The sequence below is a fragment of the Pleuronectes platessa genome, chromosome 1 (genome assembly GCF_947347685.1).
Source record: "Pleuronectes platessa chromosome 1, fPlePla1.1, whole genome shotgun sequence".
Lineage (NCBI taxonomy): Eukaryota > Metazoa > Chordata > Actinopteri > Pleuronectiformes > Pleuronectidae > Pleuronectes > Pleuronectes platessa.
The window spans coordinates 2,647,509-2,668,367 of record NC_070626.1 but is presented as its reverse complement, the minus strand read 5'-3'; the positions used below and the strand labels follow the sequence as shown (position 1 = coordinate 2,668,367).

The 20,859-nt window shown below is 41.8% G+C and overlaps 2 protein-coding genes across 3 annotated transcripts; one reads left to right on the top strand and one right to left on the bottom strand.

Annotated features, from left to right (window-relative positions):
* Positions 1-326: 326 nt before the first annotated feature.
* lmnl3 (lamin L3) lies at positions 327-10,163 on the top strand. Of its 2 annotated transcripts, XM_053419951.1 has the most exons (12): positions 327-733; positions 1,444-1,600; positions 3,381-3,506; positions 3,646-3,816; positions 3,931-4,056; positions 4,389-4,609; positions 4,760-4,979; positions 7,656-7,763; positions 7,879-7,995; positions 8,665-8,772; positions 8,892-8,942; positions 9,276-10,163. In XM_053419951.1, exons 1-11 carry the CDS (start codon positions 342-344, stop codon positions 8,922-8,924), a joined length of 1,779 nt encoding a protein of 592 aa, XP_053275926.1. In that variant the 5' UTR covers positions 327-341; the 3' UTR covers positions 8,925-8,942; positions 9,276-10,163. The 2 variants fall into 2 exon arrangements, with proteins under 2 accessions (XP_053275926.1, XP_053275915.1); XM_053419940.1 differs by lacking the exon at positions 8,892-8,942.
* A 4,401-nt stretch (positions 10,164-14,564) lies between these two features.
* Positions 14,565-19,690, bottom strand: zgc:158785 (uncharacterized protein LOC791214 homolog). The gene is made up of 4 exons (XM_053423102.1): positions 19,506-19,690; positions 17,878-18,082; positions 15,682-15,888; positions 14,565-14,869 (listed from the first exon to the last, which is right to left on the bottom strand). Exons 1-4 carry the CDS (start codon positions 19,688-19,690, stop codon positions 14,711-14,713), a joined length of 756 nt encoding a protein of 251 aa, XP_053279077.1. The 3' UTR covers positions 14,565-14,710.
* Between the last annotated feature and the right edge of the window lie 1,169 nt (positions 19,691-20,859).

Sequence of the window (20,859 nt, the reverse complement as noted above, 5' to 3'; positions counted from 1 at the left end):
GTGACGACTGTATTATTCTATATGATATAACAGAGACAAAATCAGTGATTTTTTTCTCAAATATTATATTCGATAGGCCCAAATTCACTTTTACATTACACACAAACGCCCGTCAAACGTTTTATTATGGCAGGGACAGACGGAAGTGCTGTGTGTGGGTCGCTTGGTGCTGATGACGTCAGCTGGTCAGCTGTGATTGCTGTCAGCTGTGAACGTGTTGAACACGTGATATGGTCCAGCCGGAACAGAAGCAGTTTCTCGTCACGGTCACTGGTGCTCGGCAGCGGTTCACTGTGACTTGATCAAATCGGTCCTGTGGATTACCTGCGAAGGAGGTCATCATGGCCTCTGCCACCTCCACCCCCTTCCCCACCAGCGGCCGCTCCAGCCGCAACACATCCCGCCGCAGCGCAGCCGCCGGACTGTCCGCTTCCAGCATCAGCCCGTCCCGCCTGTCCCGCATCCACGAGAAAGATGAGCTTCGACAACTCAACGACCGCCTCGCCAACTACATCCAGCGGGTCCAGGAACTGGAAAGCGAGCGCTCCTCCATGCTGGGGCAACTTGAGGAGAAGGACGAGTCGACGAGACGGGAGATGGGCAACGTGCGGCGGCTTTACGAGCAGGAGTTGGCTGATGTCAGAAGCTCGCTGGACGGCCTGGCCGGGGAGAGGGCCCGTCTGCAAATCGACTACGGGAACCTGCGCGAGGACAACAGGAAACTTCAGGCCAGGTAGAGAGGTTTGCGTCAGGAGCCAAACGTGAGCGTGCTGGTGTCGGTGATGCTGCAACACGACCAGCTAGTCCATCACCTTATTTAGAGCGTTCTTCCGGCATGCTGTTAGAAGCACCTGCACAGGTGTATGACTCCTGGTTGATTCAACCCACTCAGCCTCGGGTGTCACGCTTGTATTCCTACTTATAATATACTTATATTCCTACTTATAATAAACTACTCCCTGCACCAGTGGCGTGATTAGAGACGACAGACAAAAATCCTTTAAAGTCCGAGTTATTAAATATGTGCCCGTCTGAGTGTTGATCCCCATTAAACTAATGAATCAGTTCCTGGTGTACATCAGTAGCAGGTAGGTTTCCTTTAACTGAGGTTGACTTAATATTTTTCAAATTGCCCTCTCAGGGCAGACGTGTGGCTTTATTCTCCTTTTTAAAATGAAAGTACCACAAGTTAAATGTGGTCAGAATGAATTTCATCTCCTAACAATGCAGGCTTGAGAATATCGCTAATTATATTTTATAATATAAGATTGGATCTCCTGGCTGAAAGATATATGGGCATGGAAGGTTTATGAAAAAACGTGACTGGTTCTAAAGTAAAAATATGCAGTTGTGTACAAATATTTGAATGGAGTTGTGTTTAAGAGAATTAGTGAGGTAGTCTTCTATGGGGCTCACATTTCCTCTGATGTTCTCGGTCTCCAGGAACCAGAAGAAGGAGGGTGATCTTGCGAATGCTTTGGCCCAGTGGAGGAGACTTGAGGCGACGCTGAGCTCCAAGGATGCTGAATGCACAAAGCTGCTCTCTGAGCACAAGAGACTCCAGGACGACTTTACTGACCTGCAGGGCCAGCTGGAAAATGTAAGAGCCAAAGCTATATTTACTCATATTCATATCTATTACGGGAGTGAGTGTACTGATATGTTGTCTAGTCGCCATGTTTGAGGCCCACGAAGCCTCTTTTTGTAAAATTCGGAGAATTAACTTAACCCAATTGTTTTAACTCTGTCTATTTAGCTCACTTATGTATCCCAATAAACAGATGAGAAATAACAATTAGTTTTGGCTTAAACAAATGAGATTATAAATTGCAGCAGTTGAGGGATTTAATTTTGTATCCACACTAGCACCACAGTCCATTCAGTCAGTCCCCCACTGTTTGTAACTGTTGGACAGATTGTAACTGAATCTTTAGAAATTCATAGTCCCCAGGGGATGAATCGGATTTTTTTTTTGCCAATGCGCTGGTTTATGATGGATTATTCCATACACTTGTTGATTGTGATGAAAAAAGTATCCTTTTTACCTGTTAACAAAAAGGACAGGGAAAGTATCAGCAATAAAAACATCTAACGAAACTAGTCTTCTTCGGACTGCATAATGGTAAATAAAAAATACGATTGTCAGGCAATAGCAAACATTATGCTTTTAAACTCGATAAAGTTTGAACCATATTTTTGTAATGGATTCTAGAATCCTGCACACAGGGATACGTTTATATAGCAAGCTAGCTAACAGGCTATCTTACCGAGGCGAGTCTGCATCGTTTACGTTACGATGTCAAACGTGCCTCCTCCTCAAATGCGCATGTCCTGCTTCCATGAAGAGCAGGTCCGCCGTACAGATATTGCACTTAGTTTTTTTTCGGGCTATGTTAAGGGTGAAATTCTCCCGAACCATTGACTTCCTGGTACGCGATGCTGTTGCAATGGACCTCGCCATTGGTCCATGTTTTGTCTCTTTTGCATATGCGCGACTTTCAGAGATGGGAAGGGAGCGAGATGGCGCACTCCTCTGCTACTTCCATCAGCACTTCCGGTAAAACAACGTTTAGTTCGCTGCACGGCACAAAAAACACGCGCTATGATGTAACCAACGAATCATCGAGTAAATTCGTCGGCGACTATTTTTGTCATCGATTTGTCGACGACGTTGATTAATCGTTGCACCCCTAATTAATAATGCATATTTATTCATACGACATTGTGCTGCTGTGTGGTAAATACTTTATTTAATTCTCTGACACATCAACAAAGTACCAACAGTCTTAAAGGATAGTGACATTTAGTGGTCACAGATTGCAGCCAGTTGAATAGAATTTCCTTTTCAATGTGTAGGAGAAACTATTTGTTATGTAGAGCCAGGGTTTGGGTTGTCTTTTGTGGGCTACTGTAGAAACATGTCGCACACTGTGGAAGAGGACACACTCTCAATGCAGACATAAAGAGGTCATTCTGGGGATAACATAAAATAAAGCTCTTTTCAGGTGAGTATGAACTAGTGTCAAACTGGTTTCTTGCAAATTGCAAAAGGTGTAAATTCATATTTTCTTGTGGGATTAAGGGGGTTTACATTCGTCAGATTGTATCATTGCTGCTCCCATCATCTCTATCAGACATTTTCTTACGAATATATACTTAAAATATATATTTTCCATTGTTACCATCTGTTTCTTATCAAAGTTGTAAATACTGTTATTTTGTTCATATACAGCAAGTATTGAAATTTGTCGAATGCTAACAGGTACTGGCATTTAAGGGTCACGTCTATGACTGAGACAGATGTAGATGATGATGGTACAGATTCACTGGGATGCTGATTGTGTTGGGTATTGCCATATGAAGAGAATCTGTGTGACCAGGTGGAGGGTGACATGTCGGAGACCAAGAACCAGCTGAACTCAGAGATCCTGAGACGGGTGGAGCTGGAGAACCAGGTTCAGACACTCAAAGAGCAACTAGAACTCCAGGGGAATGTCAGTGAGCAGGTAACCCAGACCCCCACCCGCCTGCAGGCATGCACAAGCGGTTAATTCGTTCAGCTCAACCCACGTCTAATTCCAACAGCTGATTGTCTCTCTCTGAAAGAAGTGTTTCATACAAGTCACAGTGGTTTATATTTTGAAGGAGGTCTTGGAGATCCGAAGCCGGTACGAGAGCCGCTTGGTGGAGATGGACACGGGAAGACAGAGAGACTTTGAGAGTAAACTGTCTGAAACAATGCAGCATCTACGCCAGGACTATGACGTTCAGCTTCAGCAGTATAAAGCAGACCTCGACAAGACCTTCAGTTCAAAGGTGCTAACACAGAACATTTTCCTACAAGAAGTATGTCCATATTTATAACACCAAGTTTCTGATGTAATGTGTTGAAGTTCATTGTGCTTACATGGAGTTCTTCCTGTGCTTCAGTTAGAGAATGCCCAGCAGGCTGCACTGGAGAAAAACGATGTTATGTCAACCACCAAAGACGAACTAGTCAGCACAAGGCTCAGAATAGAGAGCCTCAGCCTCCAACTCCAGCAGTACCAGAAAGATGTAAGTCCATAACAACAAAAGACAGCACTGTGCGCACTTAAACTTCAGAAGTACTTTGTTATTCTTCCATAATACAAGACTCGCCTTTCCAGAACTGACCAGCTGATCTATTGTGCTATACAATCATGTTTATACTGTGCTGTTGTATCGTCGAGTGTGGTTGTTGAAAGCCCGTAAGTGTGGTAACTTACGGGCTTTACAATGCAGGTGTTCTTGTGTTTAGATCTCTGTATTGCATGTATTTTTTTATCTGGCTTTGTTCCATGGTGTCTATTGTAGGCAATGATGTGGTAACATTGACCCTCGTGTTCTGCATCCCACCTCTCGTTCAGAAAATGGAGCTGGAGATCCGCTCTCAGGAGCTGGAGAGGACTTTGGACAGGGAGAGGGAGGTCTGGCAGCAGAAACTGTGTGAGAAGGAGCAGGAGCTGCTGGACATGAGGAGTCAGATGAACAGCAAGCTAGAAGACTACGAGAACCTGCTTGACGTCAAGCTTGCTCTGGACATGGAGATCAATGCTTACAGGAAGATGCTTGAAGTGGAGGAGCAGAGGTACAGCTGTGGACATCACACAACATAAAAATGTTACTGTCTAAACTCAAAAATTTAAATATACCATGGTTCCTTGGCTCATGTTGTGTGGCTGCCATTTTAGCTTCCAGTTGCTGCAAACCAAATAAATGATTTCCATGTTTCTGTCAGATTGCAGCTGTCTCCTAGCCCCTCCCAGCACTCTGTCATTCCTCGAACCCATGAACACAGCAGCCGCAAAATCAGAGGGAAAAAACGAAAACACGAGGGAGCCTCTGGCAACTCGCCTGCCTACAAAATGTCCAGTCGATCAACAAACCATGGTCCTGTGAGCGTGGTAGAAGTTGACATGGATGGAAAATATGTCAGATTGAAGAACAACAGTGACACAGTAAGTCTGTAATGCGGCACATAGTAGCTTTTTCTTTATTTGTACTCAAGAATTGGTGTCAGTAATATAGGTGTCGGTACAATTCAGACTGTGGAAACAGTTTTATGACCTAATGTAGCTCTGGAGGAAAAAATAACTGCTGATGTCATCTGGGTTATCTCAGCTGTGCATGCACACTGCAAATGTATTGATTTCTAAAAACTTATACAAGAGCATTAACGCCACATGTGGCTGCATTATTGAAAATATAGGGTCCAGTGTTTTTTAGAGCTTGGCCCATACTGGAGACAATGCATCCAGTCTCTAAATGGATATCTTTTGGGCCAGATTTTCCTGCAGTGATTATTCATCTGTTGCCACATTCTTAAGATCGTGTGTCATTTGGTCCATTGTGTTTGATTTCTGTGTAAATCAAATCAAAGTTTGTCACATGAACAAATGACATCAGCTCAGTGAAATTCTTGTGACCTGGCAGGCAACATCTATGCAGTAGACATATTACATATAACAGTGCAACAATTTAAATTTAAAAGAAGGGCTAGCAGCAGTTTACAGGGTGAAGGAGTGAGGAATATTAAATAATATGAATATATGTGTAGTAAGTATGAATGGGGGAGCAGAATATACATTGTAACTGTTCAGAGGGTCAGTGTTGTTTGTTCAGAAGCCTAATGGCCTGGGGGAAGAAGCTGTTTTTCCAGTTGCACAGAGGGGTTTTAAGACCCAGGCTCCTGAGCTTGGGGACGAGCTTGGCAGGCACAATTGTGTTTAACGCTGAGCTGTAGTCCACAAACGGCATCCTGACATGTGTGTTGGCATTTTCCAATGCAAGTTGGAAGGGGTCAAGGGTGTTTGGAAGGGTAGAGCAGATGTGGGTTTTGACCAGCCGCTCGAAGCACTTCATGAAGGTGGAGGTCAGTGCTACAGGGCGGTAGTCAATAAGATGGGTGATGGATGGTTTCTTTCTAATGGGGATAATGGTGGCCTGCTTGAAGCATGTGGGGACTGTTGATAGTTTTAGGGAGAAGTTGAGTATGGAGGTTAATACCTCCGCTAGCTGGTCGGCGCACCCCCTGAGGACGCGGCCTGGAACTCTATCGGGCCAAGATGATTTTCGAGTCCTCGCATCAGCCACGGTCAGGGACAGAGTGCGGTCGGCTCGGTCCTTGGCCAGTCTCGCGGATGGAAGGATGTTGGTTGCCTCAAACCGTGTGTAGAAGGTGTTGAGGTCATCAGGTAGAGAGGCGGCAGGCTGATCATCTCTGCTATTTCTCCCTTTATAGCCTGTGATGTGTCGCAGGCCACCCCACAAGCGTCGGGGGTCAGAGCTGATGTAGTTGGATTCCAGCTTGTCCCTGAATTCTCTTTTTCCATCTCTGATGGCCCTCCGTAGGTCACATCTGGACTTCCTCAAAGCCTCCGAGTCACCAAAGTTATAGGCAGAGGACCGTGCTCAGAGCTTAGCACGGACATTACCGTTAACCCAGGGCTTTTGGTTTGGGAAAGTCAAGTAGGGAAGACATCATCGACGTATTTAAAGATATGTGCAGAGACAGTGTCTGTGTATTCGTTAATGTCCCAATCAGCTGCAACACAGAACATCTGCCAATCTGTTGTTTCAAAGCAGTCCTGGAGAGTGCTAATGGATTCAGCACTCCAGCGTTGAACTGCCCGTTGAACTGTTTTAGGCACTGTCTGTAGGTGGGATAAGCATAATGGAACGGTGATCCGACTTCCCAAAAGCGGGGCGGGGGAGGGGTTTGTAGCTGTTCAGATTCTTGACCATTGTTACTCGCAAATACGGGTCATCCCGGGTGGGAAAGTTAATGTGTTGATATTTCGGCAAGACTTTCCTCATATTAGCCCTATTGAAGTCCCCAACAACAATAGAGACTGCCTCAGTGAGTTAATGTGTGACACACACAGTACACTATTATATTTAGGGGTGTTGGGTACTAATTAATTTGTCTGAAGTACATGACTAAGTTAACAAAGTGCTTGAAAATAAACTAACTAGGAAACTAATCTCAGTGCATAGCATCAAAACATGGAATAAGTACATCTAAGTACATGAACTGTCATTCAGTGCATCCAGTGATATGGTGCAGTTTCTCTATACTTAATAGATTCTGTTTGTGCTATCAAGTGCACACATGGTGGCAACAAACCATCAACCTGGTGCAGCACTACACAATGAGAATAAACAACATTTTTTTTTTGGGGAATAAAAGCTCAACAACATGAGTAATTCCTAAATATATCTCAAAGAAACTCTCACACCCATCTTTCAAGTTGACCCTGTGCATTTGAATAATCTGAACATCCAGCCATATAATCCCCATCGTCTATCATTAGCATCTTTTCATCCATAAAAATCACTTGGTTTTCATTATAGCTCGGTCAGAGCTAAAGCTGATGGTACACAACTGTTCCTGTTCTCTCTCCCAACATTTCATTTTACTCTTCCATAGTAACCTTAGTGTTCATCTTTTGATACATTTGTACCGAAATAACTTTTGACCTTCCTGGTTCACTTTTCCATGTCCGGCTTTGTCCCTCGCTGAAAGGACCACAGTGCTACCTAGTGGCTTTAATATGAAGTACATTTTTTCCACTCTGCTACATTAAGTTGCATACAATATTTTGCGGTGTATTTTTCTCATTTGTGCTTTACAGGGGCAGCCACTGGGGGGTTGGGTAGTTCGGAGGATTTATCCACTCTCTGAAGACATTTCCTTCCACATCCCCTCCTCCTGTGTCCTGGCTGGCTGGCAGATACTCACAGTGGGTAGTTTGTAATTGTTGAGCTGTTCTTAGAATACCATAACTGAAACTTAGACTGACCCACAATGGAGACAATACTCTCACAAGAGGAATTGTGTTTGTTTTACAACAATAGATCTGGGCAGCAGGAGCAGAAATGGAGGCGGACTCTGGGGACCTGGTTCTGCAGGGCCACAGGAGCTGGGGCCCCATTTCTGATGTAAGGGTGGTCCTCCTGAACCCAAACCATGAGGTAACTGAGTCAAACTACAGCCCTCCGAATACACCTTTACACAGTGCTCCAATCACTGCAGTCATAATTGGTGTATATACATAATGGGCAAAAGGATGAAGACTAATGAACCTTGAGGTTGGACCATGCCACTGGGGGTCAGAAAGATTTATTTGAACTGAGTTCCCCCCAAATACTAGATGATAATTTACCTGACTTTATATTATGCAACGCTATAAAAAAACAAACCGGCCTAATAATGAAAAGGATGATAATGCCAACTTACCATGGATGCTAGCACAAAAAGTAAAGCTCTTGTCATGTGACATTACACTAAGGGTTAAGCCAGACAGGTAGGGGCTACTTGGTTGCTACCTGGACGCTGCCACACACGCATAAGTGCATATGTCCGCTTTAAAAGGACAACTTGCAGTGTGAGACAAAAAGGGTGGGGCTTCCAGGAAACTGGAAAGGTGGGATGGTGGCATTAATGGGGCCCAAAGCCTACCAATCACACATTTGGATTTATTTTCCTTAAAATGCCAGTGCCCATGGCCTTAATGTAAGTCAATGTTGTAGATCCTCATCAAAGTGATGACACAGCTTATTTTCTTTGTGTATATTTAAGTGGAAATACTTGTCTGCTTATTTTGTGCTGACTCACCTCAAGAGTCCTGTGGTAATTTTCAGGAGATGTCTGAGCGCAGGGTGTGGATGACTAACAGAGGGGACGAGGAAAAGGAGCTAGAGTTTGAAGAATTTGTTGCAGGCAGTGACATCCAGCATTTTCAGAGAAAGGTATGATACTGACTACAACTAGCCCAGAAGAAAGTTGAGTGTAAAGAGCCTTCAGATACTTGGGCAAATTCTGTAGTTTGTGAAACTTGACTTCACTTTTTTTCCTGCCCACATTGAAGCCAAAGAAAAAGAAGTGTTGTTCTGTGTCTTGAACGCAGAGGAGACAGTAGGTGAGGGGGGGCTTGCTTATCTACCCACCAAGGACTTTCTCCTCTGCTTGTCTTCTCTGAGCTGCTGTGTTGTGCATGGCTTCTTTGATACATGTTTGATTTGCTGTGGTCTTCCTATTTGACTCGGCAGCATGCTAAACCCATTTGTTATAGCCTCAGGGGTCTTTATCTGTCAGTCTGTGTTACCTTATATGATGAAGTTGCTTCTTGGCTCATTTGCTGTATCTTATCCTAACTGCATGTTCAGGCTTAACCACACTGTATATACTATGTGAGAGCAGCATGTGTTTCTTGATGGCAACTAATTTCATGTGACTTCACATTTTTTCCCAGGATCTATCTAAAGAGACAAACTGCGCTGTCATGTGATTGTATGCGCTTCCTGCTCTCCTTTACATCTGCCTGGAAAACTCTGGATCGGTTCAGGCCTCTACACTCCAGAACGCATGTCTGCATTGAACAACAGTAACACCACTCAGAGTGTCACTGTGACAAACTACAGTATGATGTTTTAGTTTGACTGTGAAAAGGCCTTACAGTTACCGTATCAACCTCAATAATCCTAACTTGTTCCCTCTTTTAACCTCTCTAGCTGCACAAGGTATGAGCTTTGCCTTGATTTGATTTTAAATGAACGTGTGTATTTGAAATAATAAATATTGTGTTTATAATAAGGGTTAGGATCATAAATGCAGAGAAAGCTCATGACAACGCACAGGAAGAAACGTGTGTGTGTGTGTATCAAGCTGAGGAACTATGATAAATATATTGTTTAGACACATGGATTAAGATGGAATCATGTAGTGTGTAACAAGCCAAATTAAAAGCTGTAAGATTCAGATATCATGCACCCAATAAAAGCATTGAACAAAAAGGCCTTAAACTCTATATGGTACAAATATACGAGTTGTATGACTAACATATCTCTGCAATAATGAGGAGCATGTTGCCACAAAGTGTCAGAAATAAAAGTAGTAATAGGTAAATACACAAATAGCTGTGGCTTTTTCAGCTATGACATATTGTGGCACCTTTTGTGTCGTCCAGTAACTTAGAGAGTTATGTGATACAACTGTACTACACAATCAAAATGTGGAAGCAAGAACAGATAGTATTTTAATAATTCCTGTAAATCACCATTTGGTAGAAAATGGGTTTTATTCATCACTGTTAAACATTCTGTAACAATTATATTGCACACAATTCTTTTTTGGATGACGCAACAATAGTAAATGGGCCACACTAAAGTCATTTTGCGTGTCCCATGATTTTTAAGTTTTCATTGGTTATTGAGAAATAAACATTAGAGAAGAATTGTGAATTCTGGGTGAGTTGCATGAAAGACCCATTTCTTACTATTGAGATTTTTCCTCCAGGGATGCAATCATGCTGCTCAAGGTTTTTAACAATTACAGTTCAAAAACATCCACATCAAACTCAGTATTGTTAGTATGACAAACTATAATTGCTGTGATTGTTTCTGTTGTGATGTCAATTTACTCTAGCACATTGGCTGTATATGCCAGGAAATCGGAAATGTTTTTTCGCACTTTGCTTTGACAGGATGACATATTGGAATGTGATATTTAAAAAAAAGCTCATGGAAACGTTGCAAATCACATGAGACATCCCAGTACTGGATGCCGCTCACTAAAAAGGTTACTGAAGGCTGTCTTGGCAACCCTGTAAGTGTTAGAAAAGCAGTTTATAAGCCAATGTTAAAATAACAGGTTTTTTTTATGTCCATGCTCACGACAAGGGATCTAATCAAAAGTGCAGATTTCATTTTCTTTCACCAACTGGAGTCCTACTGTAATTCCCACGAGTAACTATTTAAGAGGGATTACATGAGCCACTGTGCCAGAGTCAGTCAGTTTACCAGCATACACCTGAGTGATGATCAGCCCATCAGTCTTTAGTGTAGGTAACCCATGTTAGTCTGCTAACGTGCTTCACTGAAATTGTGATCGTGGGAAATATTGTCCCTGTTAATTTAAGTGTTAATGTATTAACATTAGCGTTGAGGACAAAGGTCTCTGTTCTTTAGCACAGTCTAGTAGAGCCTCAATTAACTGTGCAGAATTAAGTCAAGTCAAACAGGTAATGAATATTCAGGTGGATGGTGCACCTTAATTATAGCATTGCTGAATTTAATTTATCTCATACAAGTCAAAAACTGCATTCTATCAAGCACTTTATTAGGATCACTTGTATACCTGCTTAGCCGTGCTATAATGCAGTCATCTGGCATTAATTAATATATCAGAATGATATGTGACTATGCCATTTTTATTGGTTGAGTTTTTCTATATCTGTTGATCTCCTGATATCAGAGTTTTTACTTAGAATGGAGACCAAATCAAAACGGTCCAGTGAGCAGCAGGTCTGTGTTAATGAGAGGGATCAGAGGAGAAAGGTCAGACTGGTTTGAGCTGACAAAAAAAGCTACTGCACATATCCACTCTGTGGCGATTTTAGCCTGCAATTTCTGGTGGGGCAATTTTGTATGACGTCATGTCACTGTCACAAAAATTGAGGTAGCTGATTATTATAAGCAGTAGGCCAGTAAGATGTACTTTGGGCTGCATTTTGAGTGCCAGCAGGGAGAAGAAATCCTATTTCAAATACAATTAACATTCTTTAGCGCTCAGCGCGACACAAAGATGTTGCCTATAATACAGCATTAAAGTAAAATGATTGCAACAAAGTAAAAAGATTAGCCGTCAACATCAATACTCGGAATAAAGAGCTTTAGGAGACGTAATGCTACTTTAAACAGCTGCTCTTAAAATGCAGATATGACTTTAAATACTCACGTTTCAGTTGATCACAGTAAATCTGTTTCTGCAGAATAATAATCGGTGTAACGTAGTCTAGTCAAATGGGTTGGCGAGTGAAACAATTTACATACCATTAGATATTTTACGTGGAGGAGCTTATTCTCCAAACACACTCATCCTCAACTGTGGTCCACTCTTAACAACTGGGGTGAACACAGAAGCATCTCTAATTGAACTGGCACTATGAGAGCACATACAGTGCTGTGAAAAAGTATCTGCTCCCTTCCAGATGTTTTATTTTTTGGCATATTTGTCAAACTTAAATGATTCAGATCATCAAACAAATTTTAATATTAGGCAAAGATGACCCAAGTAAATACAAAATGCAGTTTTTAAATCATGATTTCACTTATTAAGGGAAAAAAGCTATCCAAACCTACCTGGTCCTTTGTGAAAAAGTAATTGCACCCTAAACCTAATAACTGGTTGTGCCACCCTTGGCGGCAACAACTGCAATCAAGCATTTGCGATAACTGGCAATGAGTCTTTCACATCGCTGTGGAGGAATTTTGGCCCACTCTTCTATGCAGAATAGTTTTAATTCAGCCACATTGTAGTTTTTTTTTAGTATAAACGGCTTGTTTAAGGTCATGCCACAGCATCGCAATCGGATTTAAGTCCGGACTTTGAATAGGACACTCCAAAACCTTCATTTTTTTTGTTTTTTTAGCTATTCAGAGCTGGACATGCTGGTGTGTTTCAGATCATTGTCCTGCTGCATAACCCAAGTGCGCTTGAGGTCACAAACTGATGGCCAGACATTCTCCTTCAGGATTTTCTGGTAGAGAGCAGAAATCATGGTTCCAATCATTATCGCAAGTCGTCCACGTCCTGAAGCTGCAAAGTAGCCCCAGACCAGCACACTACCACCACCATGTTTGACTGTTGTTATGATGTTGTTTTTATGAAATGCTGGGTGGGTCAGCAGTGACTTTCGTTGTGCAACTCTCCCAAGGTTACCATTTTTGCCCAGTCTCCTTCTTATTGTTGAATCATGAACACTGACCTTAACTGAGGCAAGTGAGGCCTGCAGTTCCTCAGATGTTGTTCTGGGGTCTTTTATGACCTCCTGGATGAGTGGTCGATGTGCTCTTGGAGTAATTTTGGTAGGCCGGCCACTCCTTGGAAGGTTCACCACTGTTCCAAGTCTTCTCCATATGTGGATAATGGCTCTCACCGTGGTTCACTGAAGTCCAAAAGCCTTAGAAATGGCTTCGTAACCCTTTCCAGACTGATACATGTCAATTACTTTGTTTCTCATCTGTTTTTGAATTTCTTTAGATCGCGGCATGATGTGTTGCTTTTGGAGATCTTTTAGCCTACTTCACTTTGTCAGACAGGTTCTATTTAAGTGATTTCTTTATTCAACAGGTCTGGCAGAAATCAGGCCTGGATGTGGCTAGTGAAATTGAATTCAGCTTTCCAACATTTTTTGTTAATCACAATTCATTCATGATTTATCATGGGGGGCAATTACTTTTTCACATAGGGCCAAGTAGGTTCGGCTATCTTTTTTCCCTTAATAAATGAAATCATCATTTAAAAACTGCATTTTATATTTACTCGGGTTATTTTTGTCTAATATAAAAATTGGTGTGACAGATATGCAAAAACATAAGAAACCAGGAAGGGGGTAAATACTTTTTCACAGCACTGTACCTCCCTTAAGGCCTTATCTCACCATTTTAAACAAAGTGCAAAAAAGTCCTTGGCTCTGTTCATGCCCCATCCCCAGTGGGGGGGGTCTTGGGGGGCCCCCTAACGTTGCGAAAGGGCCACCTCCTTGCCCGGGGGTCCCGGGATTTTGCGGTACGCCACTGCCCAGCCCCTCACAACTTTTCATGAACAGTAGTTTTTGCTAAATCTTGCTAAGAAACCAATAGAAAGCAAAGAATATATTTCGTCCTTTGAGGCAACAACACATCCAACCTGGAGGTGGATGGTCCTCCAGCAGCAGAGACCACACCAGGCTCCTCTCCTGTCAGCCAACAACAGAAGAGTGAGGCTGCATTGACACAGACTCACCAACACTGGACAGTTGAAGAATCAAAAACGTAGCCTGGTCTGATGAGTCTGGATTTCTGCTGAGGCTGCAGCTGGTAGAGTCACAATCTGGAGTCAACAGCATGAATCCATAGAGACAACCTGCCCTGTGTCAACAGTCCAACCTGTTGTTGGTGGTGTGATGATCATAAATTATGTTTTTTTGTACAATTTGGGTTTTCATACAAATCAGTCGTGATTTAGGTGTCATAGTTTATCTGAGTATTGTTGCTGAACATGTTCATCCCTTTGTAGGCACAGTTTTTCATCTTCTAATGGACCCTTCCAGCAGGTTAATGCTCCATGTCACAAAGTAAAAGTGTCAAAGTGGTTTCCTGAACACGTCAGTTCAGTGACATCCACAGTCAGCAGATGTGAATCCAGTATAATCCTTGGGTTATGGTAGAAGAGTGGGTTGGCAGCAGAATGTGCAGAGTATAGACACAGAAATGAAGTGTGACATGTCCACAAGGAGAAGAAGCTCAGAGGGAAATTTCTACAATCTAGTGGAATCAATGCAATGAAAAACACAGTTTTGAAAGCAGTATTACTGTGATGTTCCTCAAAAAGTGCTTGGTCAGAGTATAAGAACAGAACAACAGATCTGTTGGTGATCTTGTTCTTATTCCATGTAGCGACATTTGTCCAGTAATATCACTATTCTTCAGGAAAACGATGACACTGTGTGAGAAATGACGGAGCATCCCTGCAGCTGCCACAGTTGTTCCTGGGTCTGGGTTTCCACTGTAATGTTTGTAGGTAAAGGTTGCAAAGGCTTTTTAACCTCTTGGAGGAGCCCGAGTGGCTTCAAGGCCTGCTGTTGAGTATGGGGATGCTTCTCACCCCCCATTCATTTGAGGTGTGTTCAGTATTGTACAGTGTAGTTTACACCATAGTCTCTTTGTTGGTGGTTTTGCCGAGGCTGTTTAAGGACATGGTCTGTTGGTTGTGTGTAATGTGGCCGGACAAGGGAATCTGCAGTCGCACTCTCTGGTCAGTTTTCTTCCATGTCTTGAACAGATGCATGTGGTAGCGCACAGATACCTGAGAAACAAATAACCATCACAATTTAGACTCTGCTTAATAATTAGAATACAAACTATAATCAAAATCACTATATCAGGTTAACAAAGGTTAAAGGATTTATTGTTCTTGGCAGTGTAGAGCAAAATTCACAGTAGTGCAAGATTGATAAACAGACAGAATGTGTGTTCAAGCAAAAAATTGTCCATACAAAATTTAAGTAAAAACACAAAAGCTAGATAAAATGTTCTCACTATATACAGGTGTTTGTGTGTGTGTGTGTATGTTTAAATGTGTGTGTGAGATAGTATGTTTGTGGGTCAAAATGGGAGCTGTGACTACAAAAACAAAAGGCCATTATGGGATGGTTTGACTATGTGTTTAAGGTTGTGTGTGTTGAGTTTTGACAAGATGTGTTTGTGAGGAGGTGGCGCCCGGATTAAAGAGAGTGGTTATTCCTCGGAGAAGTCCGAAGAGAGAGAGAAAAGAGGGTGAACTGCCTTTATATGTGACATGGTGACATCACAGCCAGGAAGCCAGACTGACCAGTGGTGGCTGCAAGATGGGATAGTCCACTCAGGTATGAAAACCTGGTGGACTATGGGAGACTGAGTTCTGGATGCTCTCCTTTTGTCTTTAGGACAAAGGAGACATAACGCCAAAGCTTTATGTACACATGTAGGGCCATTTATTGTTTATCAACAGCAGGTCCCAGACACACATTTGCCAAATCAAATGATAAATAGTGTAAAAGGGGCTGCTCATTGTGATTGAATCCACAGAGAGTGAACACCAACTATACTGTGCACAAGCACTGTAGACCCTGAACTTACCAGGGTCCAGAAGACATATATGGTAAACAGAGCCAGGGTGAGGACCAGCAGCCCCAAGGCCTCCATGCCATTAGTGTAATAGAGGTCCATGGCTCCCTGAACACACAGCCATCCTGACAGGCTGGCCAGTGGCGTGATGAACAGGAAACATACTGCATCACCACACAATGTCCTCCTCTGCTGCTGCATAGATGGAGCACATAACCACTGCAGCGAAGGAGAAGGGTGTATGTTGGTTAACAGTACATCACAAGAGACAAGTGAAACCCAGGACCTTGTGGTGGGCAGTTTGGGGTCCTCTCAACACGTACACAGTTGTGTGTAAATAGAATACCTTTTTTGGAAAATACAGCGTTTGACCAAAAGGTGGTGCTAAATACTTTCTCTTATGAACGGTTGCATGCAAGAAGAGGTGGGATTATGGGTAAGGTCTCAGTGCTAGTAAAAGTGTTGAAGTCAAACGTATTAGAACCCTAAAGTAGCTTGGAAGAAATGCTTAAACTTCTCGACTAAAATGGTATCATAATGTCATGATACAAATGCACAAAGGGTCAATAAACAATAGGATCACAGTTTTTTATATTTATTCAAGCACTCTGATATTTTACTCAATTAAAAGTAATAATATGACAATGTATAGATTTTTATATGCGTAATATTATTACCAAAAATGGTTATATTACTAGTAAAAGGCATCTATGCAAAGTCTTAAATTATAATTACAAAATTACTATTACATGGTGCAGCTGCTGAAGCCGGGCTGTAAAGTGTTCGGTAATTTAGACGACAAAATCACAAAATAATTGATCTGTTCCTTACAGTATGATTGGGTTGATAGGACCATTTGGCAGAAAATGTATTGAATCAATCTTATTATTGATATTCAACTGAAGAATATGTCATTCAAAACTGAGTAGAGTACTTGGGTAAACTAAATGTACTTGGGTAATTTCTACATTCACCAGTAAAATTCACTGCCACTGGGCAGTTAGGAAGGATATTGAATCTCAATGCTCTCACAGTAAAATATGTATAATATTGATTTATTTAAATTATGTGTCATCTCCAAATTTAAATTAGAAATCATTATTTAAATTAGACCATGTTGTATTTAGCTTAAGATTTTATTTAAATCAAATGCACTGTGCAAAGGTACATGTTTTCCTCAATGAAAGTGATTAGCCCAACTCACATAATAGGTTTTAAGGACAAGAGGTTACTGAAGTTGAATTATATATTGAATCAGTTCTGAAAACATATTTCAACTGTAGAATACAAATGACCCAGTGTTGCGTGAATATAATTATTAAGAATTGTATCTCAGTGTTTTTAATGATAGCTATGACTAATGCCAAATTATCATCCAGCACTAGCACTCAATCATCTTTACATTAGCAGGTAACACTAGTTACCCTTGTTACTGTGCATGTTTAAGCATGTGTCCAGCACTGCCTGACAGCAGATTTATGTTGGTCACTGATGTAGCTTAACCTGGCAGAGCTTAATAAGCAGATTACTAGCTTTGACCACACATGCAACAGGAAAAGTAGGAAGGAGGTCTGTTCTCTGCAGAGCAGTGAGGGTAGGAAACACCATCTAATCTGGCTCTCAGGCTAAGTGGCTTTAGCAGCACAAGAGGTCCAGCTAACAGCAGCAGGTCCTCCAACGTGAAGGCAGCTACTCCCCCAAGAAGCTCCTCCTAATGACCATGACATCTGCTGTCTCATTGAGAAAAAACAGCTGATCACCTATAACATTGGTTTATTACATTTGTAATAATAGAGCTTGGGTTCACTTTGAAGAAACTATTTAAAAAACATGCTACTTCACTGTCCTTTTTAGTTTTTGCAGAATGTTGTAAACATATTAATACCAGTCTGTGCCCTGCATCGAAAGCTGGGAACCAAAATTAACCTTTGGATGTGTATAAAATCAACATTGTTTAAGTGTATAAGATGTTATTTCTCGATCTCCATACATGTTCAGCAACCCTTAGACTCACTCCAGTATCAGATTATACTTTTCAATTGTAAAGATAGTTTTACTTTTTTTTTGTCCAGGCTTTGAGTAGTTTGTCACTGCACATTAAATTTGTGTAGAGGTAGAAAAATGTAAGAATTAATGCTGAGGAGCAGTGTGCTGATTTGTTACCATGTACAACTACCACTGACATGCTGTGTGTTGCACTGGGCCTACCTCAGTGAGAGGTTTCGGCAGGTGCTCGAGTGCAAACTGGTGGTGGCAGAGTTCACAGTGGCTGCTGTTGGATGTGGTGAGCCATTGCTCCAGGCAGGCCCGGTGCACCATGGCCAGGCTACCAGAGCACTCGCAGGGGGACAGCAGTTCCCCTGAAGTCCTGTCTTCATGGCAGATCCTGCAGAACAGCTCCTCAGCACACACACTGGTACACAAGAGAAAACATGTCAGAGGATGGCAGTCTACACCTGTATGTGTGTTTCTGAGGATTTCTGTTCTAAACATTGACCTTAATTGTGTGGTGTTAGTAGTGTGAGAAAGCTTCTTAGACACTTTCATGTCATAGACTGTTATCACTCTTATGCAGATGACATGCAGCTATATTTTCCATTTCAAATTAACAAACCCAGCAGCATTGATAACTTGGCCTGCCTCTGGATGTCCAAAAACTTTCTAAAATTCAATGATGGCAAGTCTGTGTTCATAATCATGTCATACAAACTCTAGCAACCAAAACTTCTGTCTTTGATCAAAACCTCCAAGAAATCCACAATAAAACTTTTATTGCAGTAATGTTTTGAATTGCAAGTGACAAATATTGTCTGCTTATGCTTCTTTCAACTCAGATCATCCCTGGCTCCAACTGATTTAAAAATGCATTTTATCTTGATTATCCTTTTGCACTTTATACTAACTTTATCAGTCAGAGCTCCCTTCTCTAACTCCAACTAGTACAGAAAGCTGCCGCTGGGATGTTCCCCATCTCCATGCCCAAGTGTCTTTGGCAAGATACTGAACCCCTAAAAAAAATGGCCCCTCGTAGATGTTGAGTGTACTAATTGTAAGTCGCTTTGGACAAAAGCGTCTGCCAAATGACGTTTAATATAATGTAATGTTAACAGGCACCAAGTGATATGAACACATAACTCCCATATATGACAACATACAGCAATAAATAGTCTTCATCCAAATTACACTGGGATCATATTAACACCCTATGTGTCAGGAGTTCCATTCAGACCTGTGAATGGACCCTGCTGGGTATTCCAAGATCTCGGCTATTAACTAAGGTTGACAGACAGACAGACAGACAGACAGACAGACACACACACACCCCTAATATAATAAAAATCGACGACTTTCTGTATTTACCTTGAGTACCGCATAACTATCAGATTAGTTTAGGAGTGCTTTTTTCTGCAGGTTTGAATCTAACGATTTTAAACAACTTTTACAGAAAGTTCAGTCAGACAACTCACATTTACAAATGTTTATTGCAACGGTAGAACATGTTAGTGTTTGGCATCTAAACTTCGACTTCATCACTCCCCCAGATATGATTGCATAGATATGATGGGAGTGATGAACAAATTCTTATAACCCCTGTCTGAGCCTACAGGTGGATGATGGGGTGGTGGAGGGGCTGAAGCATCTGGTACCAATACTGCAGCAGCAGGGCAAGCAAAGAAGTGATGGTCTTTTGACACTTTTAAACAGAATATGAATACGTGAATATGGGTTATACAAATAAAATCTGACTGATTGATTGAATACTCTCCCAGTAGTATTTTGTGTAGAGATGCAGTTAATCCTCTCATTAAACAGTTCTACATAGGTGATAGAGTTACCTGTCCGTGAGTGCTGCAGACACCTCACTGGGTGTCTCTGTGTGACAGCACGTTACTTCTGGATCGCAATTTTGGCGTTCCTCCTTCAGCCTATGTTCAGGCAGTAACTTGACCTCCCCTACTGGGCTCAACACCCATAGGCCAACGGGTTCCTCTGCTGTCATGTCTGGTATACAAGGGGCCATCCACTCATGTGAGGAGCATCACATCTGTAAGCATACACAGAGAGAGAGAGAGGGACGGAGTGAGGGAGAGGTACAACTATGTTACAATTCAATATTTTTCTGTTTTCTTATATCATCGTCATTTGTTATGGCTGGTTATTATCAAGTCAACATATTTCATTTAAAGAAATGTGTTAATATTTGATTGTGCTATTATAAACATGTTTTCAGTGATGTTCAGCTGAGATACACAGAAAATGCTATTGCACCATATTAATAGTTCCTCTCTTTGCTCTCAAACAGCCTCACTTCATCGTAACATGGATCAACATCCATAGGATATTGGACATATCTGACATTCTGCTCCATCTTGACATGACTTTATCAAATTCATGCTCCAAATCTCCGGTTCTACAATATCCCAAAGGTTCTACTGGGTTCTCAACTTACTGCCATGTTCATGAAACCAGTTTAAGACTTCGACCTTGTGACATTGAGCTGGAAGTGTCCATTAGAAGATGGTAGAGTGTGTCTGTAAAGCAGTGATTCTCAAACTGTGTGGCGCCCCACTGGTGGGTCCTGGAGGCATAACAGGTGGGGCGCGCGACCGGGAGGGGGAAATGTGAGGTGGAACTAATATTATAGCCGAACCACCGGGGCTCCGCCCCCCGCCCCGCTCACTCGCTCAGAGACACACTTAAGTGAGATAAGAGCTCGTTCACGTGCAACAGCAGGTCAGGGACAAACAAGAGACGTTGTTCAAAAACCAAGTTGAAAAGAAAGTACGATCATCAATCAAACGATGAAGCCTGTACATGTCTTACTGTTGGGTTCACAGTCAATGGGGTAGGACATGAGGAGAGACCAGTATGGATTTTATTTCTGAAAACTCTATGAGACCCAACAAATTAAGAAGACAGTTAGAAACATAACACAGCATGTGTTATTTTTGGTTGAGCTTTATCATCTTTGTAACAAAGTAATTATAATTGAATAAATGTTTTCTCTATTTTTTTGAAAAAGTACAGACTGATGGAGGAATGTAGTGATAAATGTCCCCAAAAGTACTTCAATTAAGCTGAATTTAAGCAAAGTTATGGCACTATTCTTTGAAAAAAGCGACAAAGGTCACACAAAAATATTTGCACATCAGAAATTCCTGAAAGTAATGTGGATTTAATGTTCATGTG